The 14,548-nt window shown below is 40.0% G+C and overlaps 1 protein-coding gene across 1 annotated transcript; it reads right to left on the minus strand.

The window, feature by feature from the left end:
• Positions 1 to 1,461: 1,461 nt before the first annotated feature.
• On the minus strand, positions 1,462 to 9,322 carry mpc2b (mitochondrial pyruvate carrier 2b). The gene is made up of 5 exons (XM_085433660.1): positions 8,986 to 9,322; positions 4,971 to 5,011; positions 4,490 to 4,574; positions 3,814 to 3,925; positions 1,462 to 2,512 (listed from the first exon to the last, which is right to left on the minus strand). The coding sequence occupies exons 1-5, from the start codon at positions 9,077 to 9,079 to the stop codon at positions 2,464 to 2,466; spliced, it is 381 nt and encodes a 126-aa protein (XP_085289786.1). The 5' UTR covers positions 9,080 to 9,322; the 3' UTR covers positions 1,462 to 2,463.
• Positions 9,323 to 14,548: the final 5,226 nt, after the last annotated feature.

The raw sequence follows: 14,548 nt of genomic DNA on the forward strand, positions 1-14,548 counted from the left end.
CGTTTTTTTTTTTTTCTTCAATCTTTCATCACACGGCTCCGAAGCTGTTACAGAGTTGTAGTTCACAGTGTAAACAGAAGGGGGAGTTTTTGTTTCATCTTTATCACCTCTCAACCTGAGCTCATCTTATGGAATTAAAGGTGTTTATACTGATGACCCCAACTCACACCTTTATGCAGTCAGAGAAACAAATGGAGCAAAGCTCTTCCTGGTGACTCAGAAATGATTCAGTGACTGATCAAGTGTTTGAAGGATATTTGCAAGTTTTTATGGCTGCTGCTTTTGTAATAATTAAGCTATGGTTATTTTGATTAGTTTAATTATTATTCAATAAATGTTAATCATGTGAAACAAAGATCCTCAGTGCTTACTAGGTTTAAGTGGTACTTTAAAGCTGAACTTTCACATAAGCAAAACATTTTTTTACTGTTATAGACGTGGAAAAAGGAAATGTTCATGCTGGGTGATCTTTTGCCTTGAAAGTGAGTTGCCTGAGTAACGGAAAACAGTTTATTAGGTACACAGAAATAGTTGGATCTCATTTTGTCTCCAGAACTGGAGCTGGAAGCATTCCTCTGACATTTTGGTCCATGCTGATATGATAGTGTCAAACAGTTGCTGCAGATTCGTCCATGATGCAACTCTTGTGTTGGATTGAGGTCTAGTGACTGTGATACGATTGAGCTTTCTGACATCGAGAGTTATCCTGCTGGAGGCAGCCAGGTGGACACACTGTGGTCATATAGGGACAGACATGGTCAGCAACACTACTCAGGTGCTATAAAGAGTGATCACTTGGTACTGAGGGGTCCATCACACCATCAAAAGCCAGAAGTGTGGATATAAGGCATGGTGGATGCATGCTTTCAGGTCGTTTAAGCAAAATTGACCCTACTATCTGGATGTTGCAGCAGAAATCAAGACACAGCAGGCTAAGAAAAAGGTTTCCAGTCGTCTATCATCCAATTTTAGTCATGCTGTTTGAGTTTCATTTGAATTATTGTTGCCTTCCTTTCAGCTGGAAGCAGTCTGGCCATTCGCCTTTGACATCAAAAAGGCATTTTCACCCAGGGAACTGCTGCTCACTGTCTATTTTCTTTCGAAAACTTGGAGGTGGTTGAGGAAAATTGCCAGTAGATTAGCACTCAAACCACGCCTCCTTCACAGTCACTTAAATCACCTTTCTTCCAAATTGTGATGCTCAGTTTGAACTTTGTGAGGTCGGCCATGTTTACATGCCAAACTGGACTGAGAATTAGCCATGTGATTGGCTGATTAGATGAGCAGTTGAACATGTATACCTAATACAGTGGCCCCTGAAATATACATTCCTCCACAAATGGTGGATCCCATCATTCCAGCTGTTCTTAGAGGAGCACTGTAATAAGTGAAGCGATGTTAGTGCGGAAAAATGTTGATCTCTTATTATTCTTAGTCAATGCTAAAAATTTAAATCAGCTGTAGGCATCAAACCATATTTATTAGCATTAGACAGTCATCACAGAGCCATAACGATCAATCCTCAAAAGTGCCATTTGTTCAAACAGTCTTCTAATTAATTGTTAGCACTAATTATTGCTAAATTAGTCAGGGGTTAATTTATACAATGGGAAGACCTCAAATAATTATTGTTACACAAAAACTATAAAACACCTTCATCAGAACAACAATTTTGATAATAGAGCGCTGTTAGTGTGTCAGTACGTGCTACCAATCAAGACAAGGCTTCAGAGGTTAAATATGTTGCATTAGGTAAGTATTCCTGAAACACAATTAGAAAATAACAGTATCTTCCTATACAGTTTTGACTGCAAATTTTTAATCAAGTAATTCATAAATCAACATTTGAGTTCACACAGATTTAAAGTCATTAAATGGAAGAAATCGTTACACGGTAATCAATGACAATTTAATGATCTCAAGCAGGACATGATGATCAAATTATAAATAAATCAAAAGGTTAAGTGCAATGACATCCTTAATTTCATCTGGACACATTCCTTAAACCATGTTCAACACAACTCTAAGAGTTACATGTTTCGTTTTTTTGGGAATTGTCTGCCTGAGGTACTGATTGCTACACCTGAAAAATCGATGATGGAAAAGGCAAAGACCTCCCAGCAAGTGTGCAAGATATAAAGCATGAACTTAAATTAAACACTGTACAATCACAGAACGTGTTGAACAAGAAGTATCTGTGCGTTGATGACCATTCTTGAGCGTGTGTTGACTACAGTTTAAAAAGAAAAAAGAAAAAAAAAAGCTTTGTTTTCCTTCCCTCCCTCAGCACACCCTGAGGAGATGTGAAACTTAAAGAAAAGTGCATATTTCCAACAGGGACAACAGGCTTAATGTGGTAGAACAATGGTTATTATGGCATGGATGTTATGGAGACAGCATGGTGTGATGTTGAGATGATAAGAAGTCTCCCTTTTAGTCCGCTGCAATGGAGCGTCGATACACTCAGGACTCCGCAGCCTGTTTGGCCTCCGCCTTCTTATCCTGCTCGTACCTGTTAGATGATTAAAAACAAACAAACAAACAAAACAAAACAAAAACATTGTTTAAATTGCCTCTTAACTAAAAATAGTGTTCCATGTTAACTATGGCCAAAGCTTCAGATAAGGACCATAAAATAATCCCAGTGAGCTCAGATGTCTGCTGAAGAAACTGACCAATCAGATGAAAGTGGGGCTTAAAGAGACAGGAACTCAAACTTTCAGAGAGACCATGAACTGATGTGCTGCATCAAGTACTAGCTGAACGTGAAATAATAATAAATAAAATATAGAAATCGTGCAAAGCTACTTTGGTAGAGTTCTAGAATACAAATAAAGATACTTTCAGCTGCTCCCTTATTTCCCAAGGGAGTACCACAGAGGAAGGATCCACCGATTCAACGGCGGATGCCTTCCTCACACAACCCTCCCATTTGTCCAGGTATGGGACCATCACTAAGAGTGCAATAGCTTGTGATCCCCCCCCCGACTGGCTTTCGTGTCTCCTCTTGGGCTTGAACTGGGATATTGTGGATGTGCCGGGAAGCTATGTTCACTAAAACACTAAAAATCTAGTGGTATGAATACTTAGCAGCAACTCATCTCAGCGAAGGGACTAGTTTGTGTAGCAAAACTGAATTCCAAGAATCACTTGACTGATACACTACTGTGCAAAAGTCTCAAATCAAGTCATTTTTAAAAACTTGTTTCCGATGAGCTAAACTTTCCTGTAATTTTTTTTTTAAGTCCTGTTGAGCAATAGTTCTCCAGACTTTGTGAAGGTCTTTCAACATTGCTGAGACAGGTTTTTGCTGTCTCAGCAAGTGGTGTTGGAGATCTTGCCAAAATTTAATAACAGTGCAGAAAAGTACAGACTGGCCTCCCCAGTCCAAAGAAGAGATTTGAATATCCTTCACAAAGCCTGGGGAACTATTCCTGAAGACTACTTAGATAAATGAGAAGAAAGCTGTCAAAGAGAGTTCAGTGTGTGTTGAAGAATAAAGGTGGTCTTAACAAATATTGACTTGTAATTGAACTCTCCTCTGATAGAGTTCAGCTGACACTAGAAAGCAAAGCACACATGAAGACTACACTACATTATACATTCACTATAGCTACAGCACTCTAGGGTCAAACATTAACATGCCTGCATGATTTCATATCAGTAATGATTAAGAAATAAGCACTCTACATAAGGCTACTGTGCAATTATCTTGCATTCCTTATTATAACTAATCTTTAAAATGCTTCTAACAGTGATTATGAGCTCATGTAACCCACTGGCAGAAACATCATTTACTGTGCATTCACACACCTCCAGATCCTGTAAAGCTGTGAGGCTCCGGCACTGCCGACAAAGAAGTTGACAGCAAACAGGTTCCAGTTTTTCGGGATGATAACCAACGAATATCTGGACCAGATGAGCCCTGATGGAGAAACAGAACAGGAGGAGTGAACGTGACGCACACTGATGGTACACCAGGGTCACTCCTCAGGACAGAGTCTGTGTTTTGGCCAAAGAGTCGCAGATAAGATTTGTTTGAAGAGACATAGTGCAAAAAAAAGTGGAACAAAACAGGCGACCTTTAACACAGATTGGTTAAAAAAATAAAAAATAAAAAATGAATATGGAAAAACCTGAATACTAGACAGAGATCAAGTAACGAGATGTGAAATGTACAACAACTCAAGGCAGAGCTTAAGAACTACAAACTATGCATTACCTCTTTCAAAGTTTAAACCAGGATTAAGTTTCCAGTTAACCTTTTACTCACTGAAAACCCTAAATTACGAAAAAGACTCAAAGGTGTCGACCAGCTGTGAACTCTGCCCAAGGGGAATATTCTGCAAAAGCCCCAGAGAAAGACTTACCAGGGAAACTTTTCCATTAAACTGTCCATTGTCTCGCACAAAACCCATTTGGATGTACGTACGCGTTTATTCCAAACTGACACATTATGAAGTCGACTTGAGTTTCGGTGTCGTCTCACCTGTGGCCGTCAGCACTGCAGACTGAGAGGTACTGAGTTTGTCTGCTGGTCGAGTCATATCAGCCAAACCAGCTCCAACCAGACCCTGTAGAGAAGAGACTGATGTATTTACTCCATTAATGATCAGTCAGTTTTAAATGAGAATCCCAATAATCACACAGTGGTAGTGACAGGTTTTTAAAAAATAAAATATTCTGGAATAACTATAGACCCATAAAAAAAAAAACATCCAAATAACACAATCTTCTTATTGACAGAACTGCCACGTGTGACAAATTTCATCCGAAGGAGTCAAGAGTTAACAAGGGAACTACTTGTGTCAGATAATGTGCAAGCTACAGGGTAAGAGGCTTAACTGCTGACTGTCTGCTGATGAGGTGCGGATAAAGGCATGCTTGGTAGCAGTTTTAAATAAATCATATTTTTAAAGTCTGTCTGCACTTTATGCTGTGGCTTACGAGCTGGGTGAATGTGCACTTACCCATTTAAACACTGGGGCCCAGAAGAAAACAGTTTTCGGACCTACAGAAAAAACAAAACATAAAAATCACACCGTTTAGTTTTCCAGAGGTAACCAGCTTTCCCACAGTATTAACCATACACAATACATTTGAGGATAAATAAAAGCTCCTGATATGAAGGCTGTTTCTCTTATAGAAAATTATACAATGACAACCCAGGTTTGAGCTCATTTAGAAACTGGTGGTTGAGGGGTGGAAAATAAAAACACATAAATAAATAGCTACAGCACAGAAGTGTTATATTTTGGTAGTGATACTGCATCATCTCGTGTACCACCCTCCTATTAATTGAGCAGACTTGTATTAAATAAGCAAACATATGACACTTATGCTGGCATAAGTGGTTGCTGGTTGGCCAGAGCGTGAGGACATCGCACACTCACGACTACTCCTGACTGCAAGGCGATTGCACAGGTCGCCTTTTTTCAGGCAGGATGCTGTCAGCTCAATCCACTCTGATTTTCAAATGTTTGCAAATAATCGCTGTCTAATTTATAAATGCAGAAACTGCTAACATGTTGCCATCACTCTGAATACGTTCCTGCTAGCATCAACTGGCTGCCAGCTAGTTGCATTCTGTTTATGTTTCAATAGAAGAGGAAGGCTGCTGAGCATAAATGCAGTGGTCAATATGAATTTCTATTTATGCAGTCAGCAGGAGATATGGGATGTTTGACGATTTATCGCAGTTAACTGCCGAATTATCAGAAACAAACTGCGTGTAATTGCCAACTTGACCCCATTCAGTTGCAGGCTGATCGACTGTCTTATGGCAGATTTAATCACAACTTTATCTTATTGACTAAAACAGATATTGAAAAAGGTAAACTTTGACACAATTTGCATTTAACAAAAATTTGTTAAACTCACTATGAGTTACTGCAGTACTCAACATATCGCAAAATGTTAGAGACCACAAGAACCTTGTAACTGGAGAGAAGTACTGCGATAACATTGTATTGAGGGGTGTCTGCAGATTTTCATCACCAACAGTATCACCGTTACACATTTTGTCCACAGGAAAATACTGTGAAGCTGACTTTTACTCTCTGTGCTCACAAAAAGATAATTTGTGTCAAGAGGATTGATAATAAAAATGTTCTGTTCTGTTTCTATACTTTCATATATTTTGGGTGGTCAGTTATCAAGTTTAAATGTCACTTTATAAACAAAACCAATTCAGAGATCAGCACATTAATAGATTCTGAAAGCAACAACTAGCTGCAGTCCTTAATGTAATAAAAGACCATGTGATAACATTGCCACAGGTTGTTTTTTTTTTTTTTTTTTTAAATAGCAATACCTTTACACCTTTGAACTCCTGTCAAACAAACACCACCTCAACAACCCTGATGCAATCGTGGCGTTATTACATCAGAACTGGAAAGCAGCAACAGAAAACATCAGATGATCAGGACATCACAGCACTGGCTGTTAACACTCAAAATATAATGCTCGTATTTGAGCTCACTGAGTTTTTCCTGCTTAAGACATCCAAGCTCTGGAAGAGTGAAAAGCTCAAATCAAAACCACACCAATGGATCTGAGTGTCACAGATCAGACACTCGGTGTCTGTGAGCCACTGGGAGGAGACTCACAAAGACTTAATTAGCCACAGCACAGTGAAGAAAAGCTGCTGGTCTGGAATCAGCATTCCCGGCAGCGCTGCGGGGCAAAACAGAAACTAGAGCGTTTGTGGCTGCCAATCATCTTTGAGGGAGTGGGCTTTTGTCTCCACCCCTTCATACCTGATCAGAAAAGTTGTCCTTGACAACCCCGGAGCTCCAGTACCCTTTCTCAGACAAATCTAAGACCAGTATCACCAGTGACACTAGTTACTCCTTAACCAAGATCCCTTTAGATAATATCAAGTGTCCTCAATACATAAGCAAGACTTACGAGAAACACCTTCAGTTTAGTTTGTGCTTCAAATGAGAGCTAAAGATTTTAGCACAGTGTTCTGAAGGGCATTGCTGCTTAATTATAGTGTGTTATACTCGTAGGCGATTCTTCTGTATTTATACTACCCTGACTGATAAATAGTGACAAAATATACCTTCATGAGGGAAAGTGGGAGGTGAGTGCACAAATACCAGAAATGTTCAGTGTGCATTGCAACTCACTGGATAAGGATGATATAGACATGGCCAAATTTGTTATTGGGTCTGGTTTTATTTAGAGTTTATCGTCATCTTTAAATCGTTAAAAACAAAACAAAGAAACAAACAACAAAAAACACCAAAACTGTCAAATAGAAATATGGAGCTACCAATTATGGGGGTCCCCTTGAGAAGAATAATCGAGCATCTAAAAGTAGTCAAGTTTATTCTACACCTCCTACTTCACTCTGCTCAGTGTAGGTGCCGCACGGCCACGCTCCTGGAAATCTAGTCTGTTCTGAGAGGTTAGCCAGCATGATAAAAACAAACAACAGTGATCATGTTGTCCCCAACAAATCCCTTTAAGAACAAACTGTTGCCTCCAACTTTCTCAGCACGGCCTTTAAGTTAGGTGTGTGGCAAATTTGTCGGGGGACAAAACAAGTGGGTGCCAAAATCTGGATTTCAGCTGTGCAGAGCATAGATTTGATTGAAGTGAGCTGTGTTTGTGTCCCTGCTGTGCTTGATACCAGGCACACAAAAAAGTAAGTTAGAACAGTTTTATTTGCAGATTTAGCAAGGATCATATCCAGGATACCTGAGCACAAAGAAGGAGGGGTGTCACCAAATAGAAACATTACCCACTTTATCCAAGCTCAGATGATGTGCAGCAGTAACAAGAGGACACCGCATTCAAAAATAGAAGTAATCCACAGGGTCTTTAGCTGCCCTGATGCATGCAACTCATGCATTACATTTTAAGAGTAAGTATGCAGATTCGGCACTGAAATAAGGAGGTGCTGCTGAAACAGCTGGCTGCATCTGGATTACGTTGAGACAGCTGCTTATTCTTTGAGGCAGTGCCAAACAAGCTGCTGGGAGGACATGGTCACTGTTCCATTTATCTCGGAAGTTTTATGCCAGAGCATGATGTCACTCCTGAGTTTAAAACTTGCCAGTTGTAAAGCCGGAAAAGCGAGGATCTGTTTTTCTACCCTGCGAGGTAGAGCAATTCATTCATCACTAGCTAGTGCACGTTCATAGATAGAGCTTGGTCTGTTCCCTGTGTATTAAGTCACAAACACACAACACTTACAGTACACAAGCCAAGTTTTACTAATTTTTTTGTCCACTGTTGTAATGGTGGACCATAAATTAGGCCAACCTTTTAAGTTGACTGGAGGGCATTCCAGCTGAAACTTCCATCTTGGAAGTCAGCATTTCTGATTTCAGATGGAATGGAACATATCTGTGATTCACAGTTAAGTAGATAAATAACAGAAGTAAAGCCTGAACAGAAAAAAGTAGCAGAGAGCATAACGGGTTTTTTACTTCTGCAATCAAACAGATTTTGACCTTCCACCAAAAGAAGAAAATCAGTTTTTGTGCAAGTTGGGCTTAATTTATTCAAAACCAAGTTACGACCAGGAAGCAGCATGAACTTCTGTTTAGCCAACCTTAACTATATGAAACCAATCAGGCTTACATTCATAGTCACTCTCCAGAGGCACAATACTACTTTTCTTATCAAACCGAGCATGCGACTACATAGTTTAGTGATAAAGGACTGATTGAAATGCACAGTTAAACACCCAGAACGCGATAAACTGAATGAAAGTGGGTTTGGCTTCCTCCACAGACCGAGGTTCTTGGCTCAGCCCGCGTTATCCCGGAAGGTTACAGATTACACTGACAGCGCAAACACAATTAATTTCATGCAGCTCGGGCATCGGCGCAAGAGATGCTACTGTGATCCCTGAACGATGCGGTGCAGAAAGGTCAGTGCATCCTCATCCCATATCACGGCTGGACAGGGCGGCTGCGGTCACCCACCTCCCAATACCAAACAAACCCATTACGGTCAACTGTGTCTTACCTGCCGGGTGGTTGTACACAGGTCTCAGCTTGGCGGGCAGCATGTGCTCGATCCTGTCCAAAATCCTGTGATAGGACGCTCTGAGCGCAGCCATGATGAAGGTGTTGATAATGAATGCGAGAGATGAGCGGAAACTTAGTAGCAAGCTCGCAAAACTGTTAGCTCGGCGAGTAGCTAGAGACCTTTAAAAGCTGTTTGTGAGATTTAGATACGGCTCAGAGAGGATCCTGCTGTCGACCTTCTCCCGGTGGTACTGTGACCGCTGCTAATGGTGCTAACTGTCAGTAGCTTCTCCCACTCTGACACGACGAGGTGACTTTCTGTACGATGCAACCTACCGCGTGACGGCGGGGCTATAGGTTTGCGCTATTCTCATTGGGCACTGCGGTCATACCCATGATGTGATTGGTTTACACAGGCCTGTTAGGTTATTGGCACAGTTTGTGCCAACTGGGTGGAGCTAAAAGTAAGAACAAGTGGAAGAAACATTGGACCAGACGCCTGGTTAAAGAAAATAGTAATGATGAGATATTGTATTTTATGCTTGAGGGCCAGAGAATGTTTAACAGGAGGGAAAAACCTTACAGGATAGATATATGTGCAATATGTGCAATACATTGTCCAATGGGTCCAATGTGCAGCCATGAACTACACATATAATATTGTAAAAGTGATGAGACATTTAATGCACAGAAGATATCGTTACTGTGCAAAGTCTTTCGCCTCCCCATATTTTTTATTTATTTTTTGCTGGCAACTCTGGTAAACAAGATCAGAGATTTCTTGAAATGTGTGCAGAGGTGGTGAGAAATTAAGATGCACTCATCATGGACGTGAATGTTATGGTAATTTGGAGCTTTTAATGATTTCTCGGAGCTGTTCTTTTTCCTAAGTAATATGACTCAACAATATACATTGAAGTTTGAATTTTGTTTTAGAGTTTCTCTTATCCACACTAGTGATGGGAAATTCTGACTCTTTTTAGAGAACCGGCTCATTCAGCTCGACTCACTAAAAAGTGCCGGCTCTTCCAATAGCCAACAGGCACTTCAGGTTGTTTTGTTACTTTAATTAATTTATTATTAACAACAATATAAAATTATGCACAAAAGGAATTACTAATGCAAAAAAAAAAAAGTGGTTTTATTTATATATGTTTATAGATAAATATATACGGTGGCCCCTAGAGACAAAGCACGTACACACTACAAAGCATGTTGCTAGTGTTAACTGAACTTCCTTACACAATTGAAAGCATATGTGTATTGTTTGTGTATTTATACACAAACACTCATATATGTTCAAATAATAATTGTAAAAAAATGTTTATTTACCAAATTCGGTCATTGGTACTTCCTGGCTTGTGTAGCCACTAGGTAACAAAATCTCAACACTGCCCCTTGCATCGAAAAAAAGTGCGAGAGAGAGGGTGAGAGAAAGAACTTGTTGAAAGCTTCACTAAAGATTTGGTTCTGCACGCTATAAGCAAAATAAAAGAGGCAAGGAAATTGCCTCCAGGGGCAGATAAAGCCATTATGAACAGGTTTACCCACAGGATTTGGGCTAAAATTTTGTCGCAAAACCTTAAAATGTCCTTAAAGAACACTGAAGAAGTCAGTGTGAAAGTTGCATTTTCAAAAATACCTGGGTACATGTGGACATAGCCTAAGTGGATAACATTTTTAATTAGAATTATTTGTTGTAAAGGTTAAAACCAGACTAGTTTAAAATAATAGGCTCATGAACCACCTGGTTGAAAAAAAATGTCACCACAGGAATGTTACAATAGGTATAGGCTGCTGGAGGACTCCCATGATGCACTGAGTATTTCCTCTCCAGTCAACTTTCTCATTCAACATGTGTTAATAGACCTCTCTGCTGAGTCATACTTGTTATTAATCTCTGGCTCTCTTCCACAGCATGTCCTTTATTCCGTCTTCCTTCTCTCACCCCAACCGGTCGCAGCAGATGGCCGCCCCTCCCTGAGCCTGGTTCTGCTGGAGGTTTCTTCCTGTTAAAAGGGAGTTTTTCCTTCCCACTGTCACCAAAGGGCTTGCTCATAGGGGGTCATATGATTGTTATGAATGTAGTGACAGCGTAAAGACAGCCTGTTCTTCTGATTTTCAGATGAATTTTGGGAGCCATTTTAACATTGGTTTCTATGGAAAAGTTGCAGCGAGGAGGGTGTGCATTGGTGAAATTTCTGAAAGAACCATAACATCTATTACAATAATAATAACATTGGATGAAAGAGGACAACGATGGCTACGTTTTGACGGTAAAATGATGGCTGTAGAGCAAACGCTGTGTTCATAGCAGCAGTTTAAAGAGAAGATTTTAAGATAAATTTTCCCCCTGCTCCCACTCTAGCAGTTGACCTGTCTCCTCCAACATTCCGTCCCACACACAACCATTATAAACTCTGAAACAGGTGAAAAAAAGGCATGAAACTTAAAGTAGAGCTGAAGAAAAAGTATAAACAATATTGAAAAGATAAATACCAGTTGAATAGTTCAATGTCTTGGCTTTGTTTTAAAGTTTGAATGGTGGTTCTAGGTCAACGTATGTGAAGGTAGATACAGTTGAAAGGGGAGTAACTTGAATGAGGATTTGAAGGGTTTCCCCACTGAAATACATCATAAATATTTGTTGAAGGAAGTTGAATAATTTAAAAAATATAAAAGTTAAAAATGAGAAAAATACAAGCAGTCATGTCCAAAAGAAGAGGAATCTAACGGTGGTTGAATGGTTTTTCTAAGTTGAACGGAGATAGATGCCAAAAAACATACGGAATATGAAAAGTAAAAGAACAATCACCACCCACGCTAATTAATAGTTTATGCCATTTAAATGTCATGCAGCTGTGTCAGAGATTAGCTTAAACCCCGCCCCCAAACCTTTGAAGGTTCAACGTCAAAGAAAAGTGGATGACGTCACAGTGGCTGCAGCCGAACGTGGGCGGGGCTTAAACCTATATAAAGGAGCCGTCCAGACTCCCAAGCATTTGGTTTACAAAGAGCACACATGCCTAGTCCAACTCCAACCAGCCAACAATTTATTTCCTCTTCTACATTTCAGAGTCAGAGAAATAGTAATACAAACTTAAACATGACAACTCCACACAGTAACACCTCAGTGGAAACATGGAAGTCCTTAAGTGACCACTTTTTTGGTACAATTGTACCACAGTGGCAATCTCTGCAGTTCAACCCAGAGTACTGCAACACTGAGCTGCCTTCCACTTTGCTGAAAGACATGTTGAAACTTTGTTCCATGTTAGAGGACGCAATGGACACAACCGTGGAGAAGGGAGATCCAGTGTCCACGCAGAATAATGAGCTCTCTCTTCACTCAGTGCAAACAGAGTCCCCTGAGCAAACAGAAGAAACAGGAGCAAAGGACAGCATCCTGAAAGAAATTTCTGTAGATGACCACTGTGATAAAGAAGAAACAGAAACTCCAGGACTGGAGGACTCTTCAGACTCAAAAAACCTCAAGCTGCATTTGACTGCAGAGGAGAGCAGTCTTGATGAAACATCCACAGATGACAGTGAAAACAGAGAAATTCTAACACTGCATCGTGTACCTGCACCACCTTGCGTATATCCAGATATTTTAATAGGTTTCAGCTGTGAGTCATCTGAGGAAGAAGCGTCTGTGTCATCCCAGATGTTTCCTCCTCAAACCCTCACCGCAGCCACAGTAGAACCGAAGAAGAGCTGTTTGAAGGAAAACTACTCAAAAGACTTGGACAACATAGAAGCTTTCCCCCTGGAAAAGCCTGTGAAGAATGCTATACATGTGTCAGTCGGTAATGGTGATTCAGATATTGGTTCTTATGATGTCACTCTGGCATCTGATTATCTGTCTGAAGAAAAGATTTGTGTTTATAAAGTTATTCAGTTGGTAGTTTCAGAGGCCACAAGCAAAGCCTCGTCTAAATACAAGGACTTCACACGGTGCTCGACTCTGGACTCCAACAGCGATCGTCTGCTTGAAAAAATCTGGCCTCAGATTGACGAGAAAGATTTGGATCTATCTCCAAAAACGCTGACCAATATCAACAAGGACATTTTCACCAATCTTTGCAAAGCACATAACTGCAAGGAGAAGTATTTGATTTTATGTCTGAGGGAACAGCTTGACGATATTACTGTCCCAACATTTACAAAACACCTGTTGGCCTTACCAAAAAGAGTACTCACTATATATAAAAACCGAGAAGAGTACGTAAAAGTTGTTGAAAGTTTCACTAAAGATTTGGTTCTGCACGCTATAAGCAACGCAAATGAGGCAAGGAAATTGCCTCCAGGGGCAGATAAAGCCATCATGAACAGGTTTACCCACAGGATTTGGGCTAAAATTTTGTCCCAAAAGCTTAAAATGTCCTTAGAGAACACTGAAGAAGTCAGTGTGAAAGTGTACAATGAACTCCGGCAAAAGTGGAAAAATCCAAACACTGTCCTGGAGTTAATGTTTAATGGCCAAGACAATATTGACAACGTGATTGTCAAAAGTTTCAAAAGAAATGCCCCATTGAAGAGACCTAATTTCTTCTCTAGGGTTTTCTCACGAACACGTTAAAGTTTACCTGACACCTGCATCTAAAAAGCTGCGTTTTCAAAAATACCTGGGTACATGTGGACGTAGCCTAGATGCATTACATTTTTATTATAATTCTTCATTGTTAATGTTAAAACCAGACTACTTTAAAATAATTGTCTCATGAACCACCTGGTTGATAATAATTTCACCACATTACATTATAGCATTTTTCTGTCCTTTATTCCGTCTTCCTTCTCTCACCCCAACCGGTCGCAGCAGATGGCCGCCCCTCCCTGAGCCTGGTTCTGCTGGAGGTTTCTTCCTGTTAAAAGGGAGTTTTTCCTTCCCACTGTCGCCAAAGTGCTTGCTCACAGGGGGTTTTCTCACGAACACGTTAAAGTTTACCTGACACCTGCATCTAAACAGCTGCGTTTTCAAAAATACCTGGGTACATGTGGACGTAGCCTAGATGCATTACATTTTTATTATAATTCTTCATTGTTAATGTTAAAACCAGACTACTTTAAAATAATTGTCTCATGAACCACCTGGTTGATAATAATTTCACCACATTACATTATAGCATTTTTCTGTCCTTTATTCCGTCTTCCTTCTCTCACCCCAACCGGTCGCAGCAGATGGCCGCCCCTCCCTGAGCCTGGTTCTGCTGGAGGTTTCTTCCTGTTAAAAGGGAGTTTTTCCTTCCCACTGTTGCCAAAGTGCTTGCTCACAGGGGGTCATATGATTGTTGGGTTCTGTACTATTGTAGGGTCTACCTTACAATAGAAAGCGCCTTGAGGCAACTGTTGTTGTGATTAGGCGCTATATAAATAAAATTGAATTGAATTCAAATAAAAATGAATTTTAAAAAAAGTTTTAAAAGTGTACTTAGTTTTATTTGCTGTCAATTTGCCTAGAATGGAATATCAGATTAGAACGGCCTCTAAAATATAATATTTAATTTATTAAATAAATCAAATGATTTACAGAAAATAAAATTCAAAAACACTTTCATTTT

This window comes from Copadichromis virginalis, linkage group LG16 (assembly GCF_057382275.1).
Source record: "Copadichromis virginalis isolate Kocher_CV1m ecotype Utaka linkage group LG16, C_Virginalis_male_GT1.1, whole genome shotgun sequence".
Taxonomy (NCBI): domain Eukaryota; kingdom Metazoa; phylum Chordata; class Actinopteri; order Cichliformes; family Cichlidae; genus Copadichromis; species Copadichromis virginalis.

Bases quoted from the DNA above. Each gene is read 5' to 3' on its own strand.
- mpc2b (XM_085433660.1), bottom strand. From the start codon at position 9,079: ATGGCTGCGCTCAGAGCGTCCTATCACAGGATTTTGGACAGGATCGAG. The intron at 4,575-4,970 runs GTAAGTGCACAT...TCTTCTCTACAG, and splicing joins GGGCCCCAGTGTTTAAATGG to GGTCTGGTTGGAGCTGGTTT. The intron at 2,513-3,813 runs GTGTGTGAATGC...ATCATCTAACAG, and splicing joins CAGCTTTACAGGATCTGGAG to GTACGAGCAGGATAAGAAGG.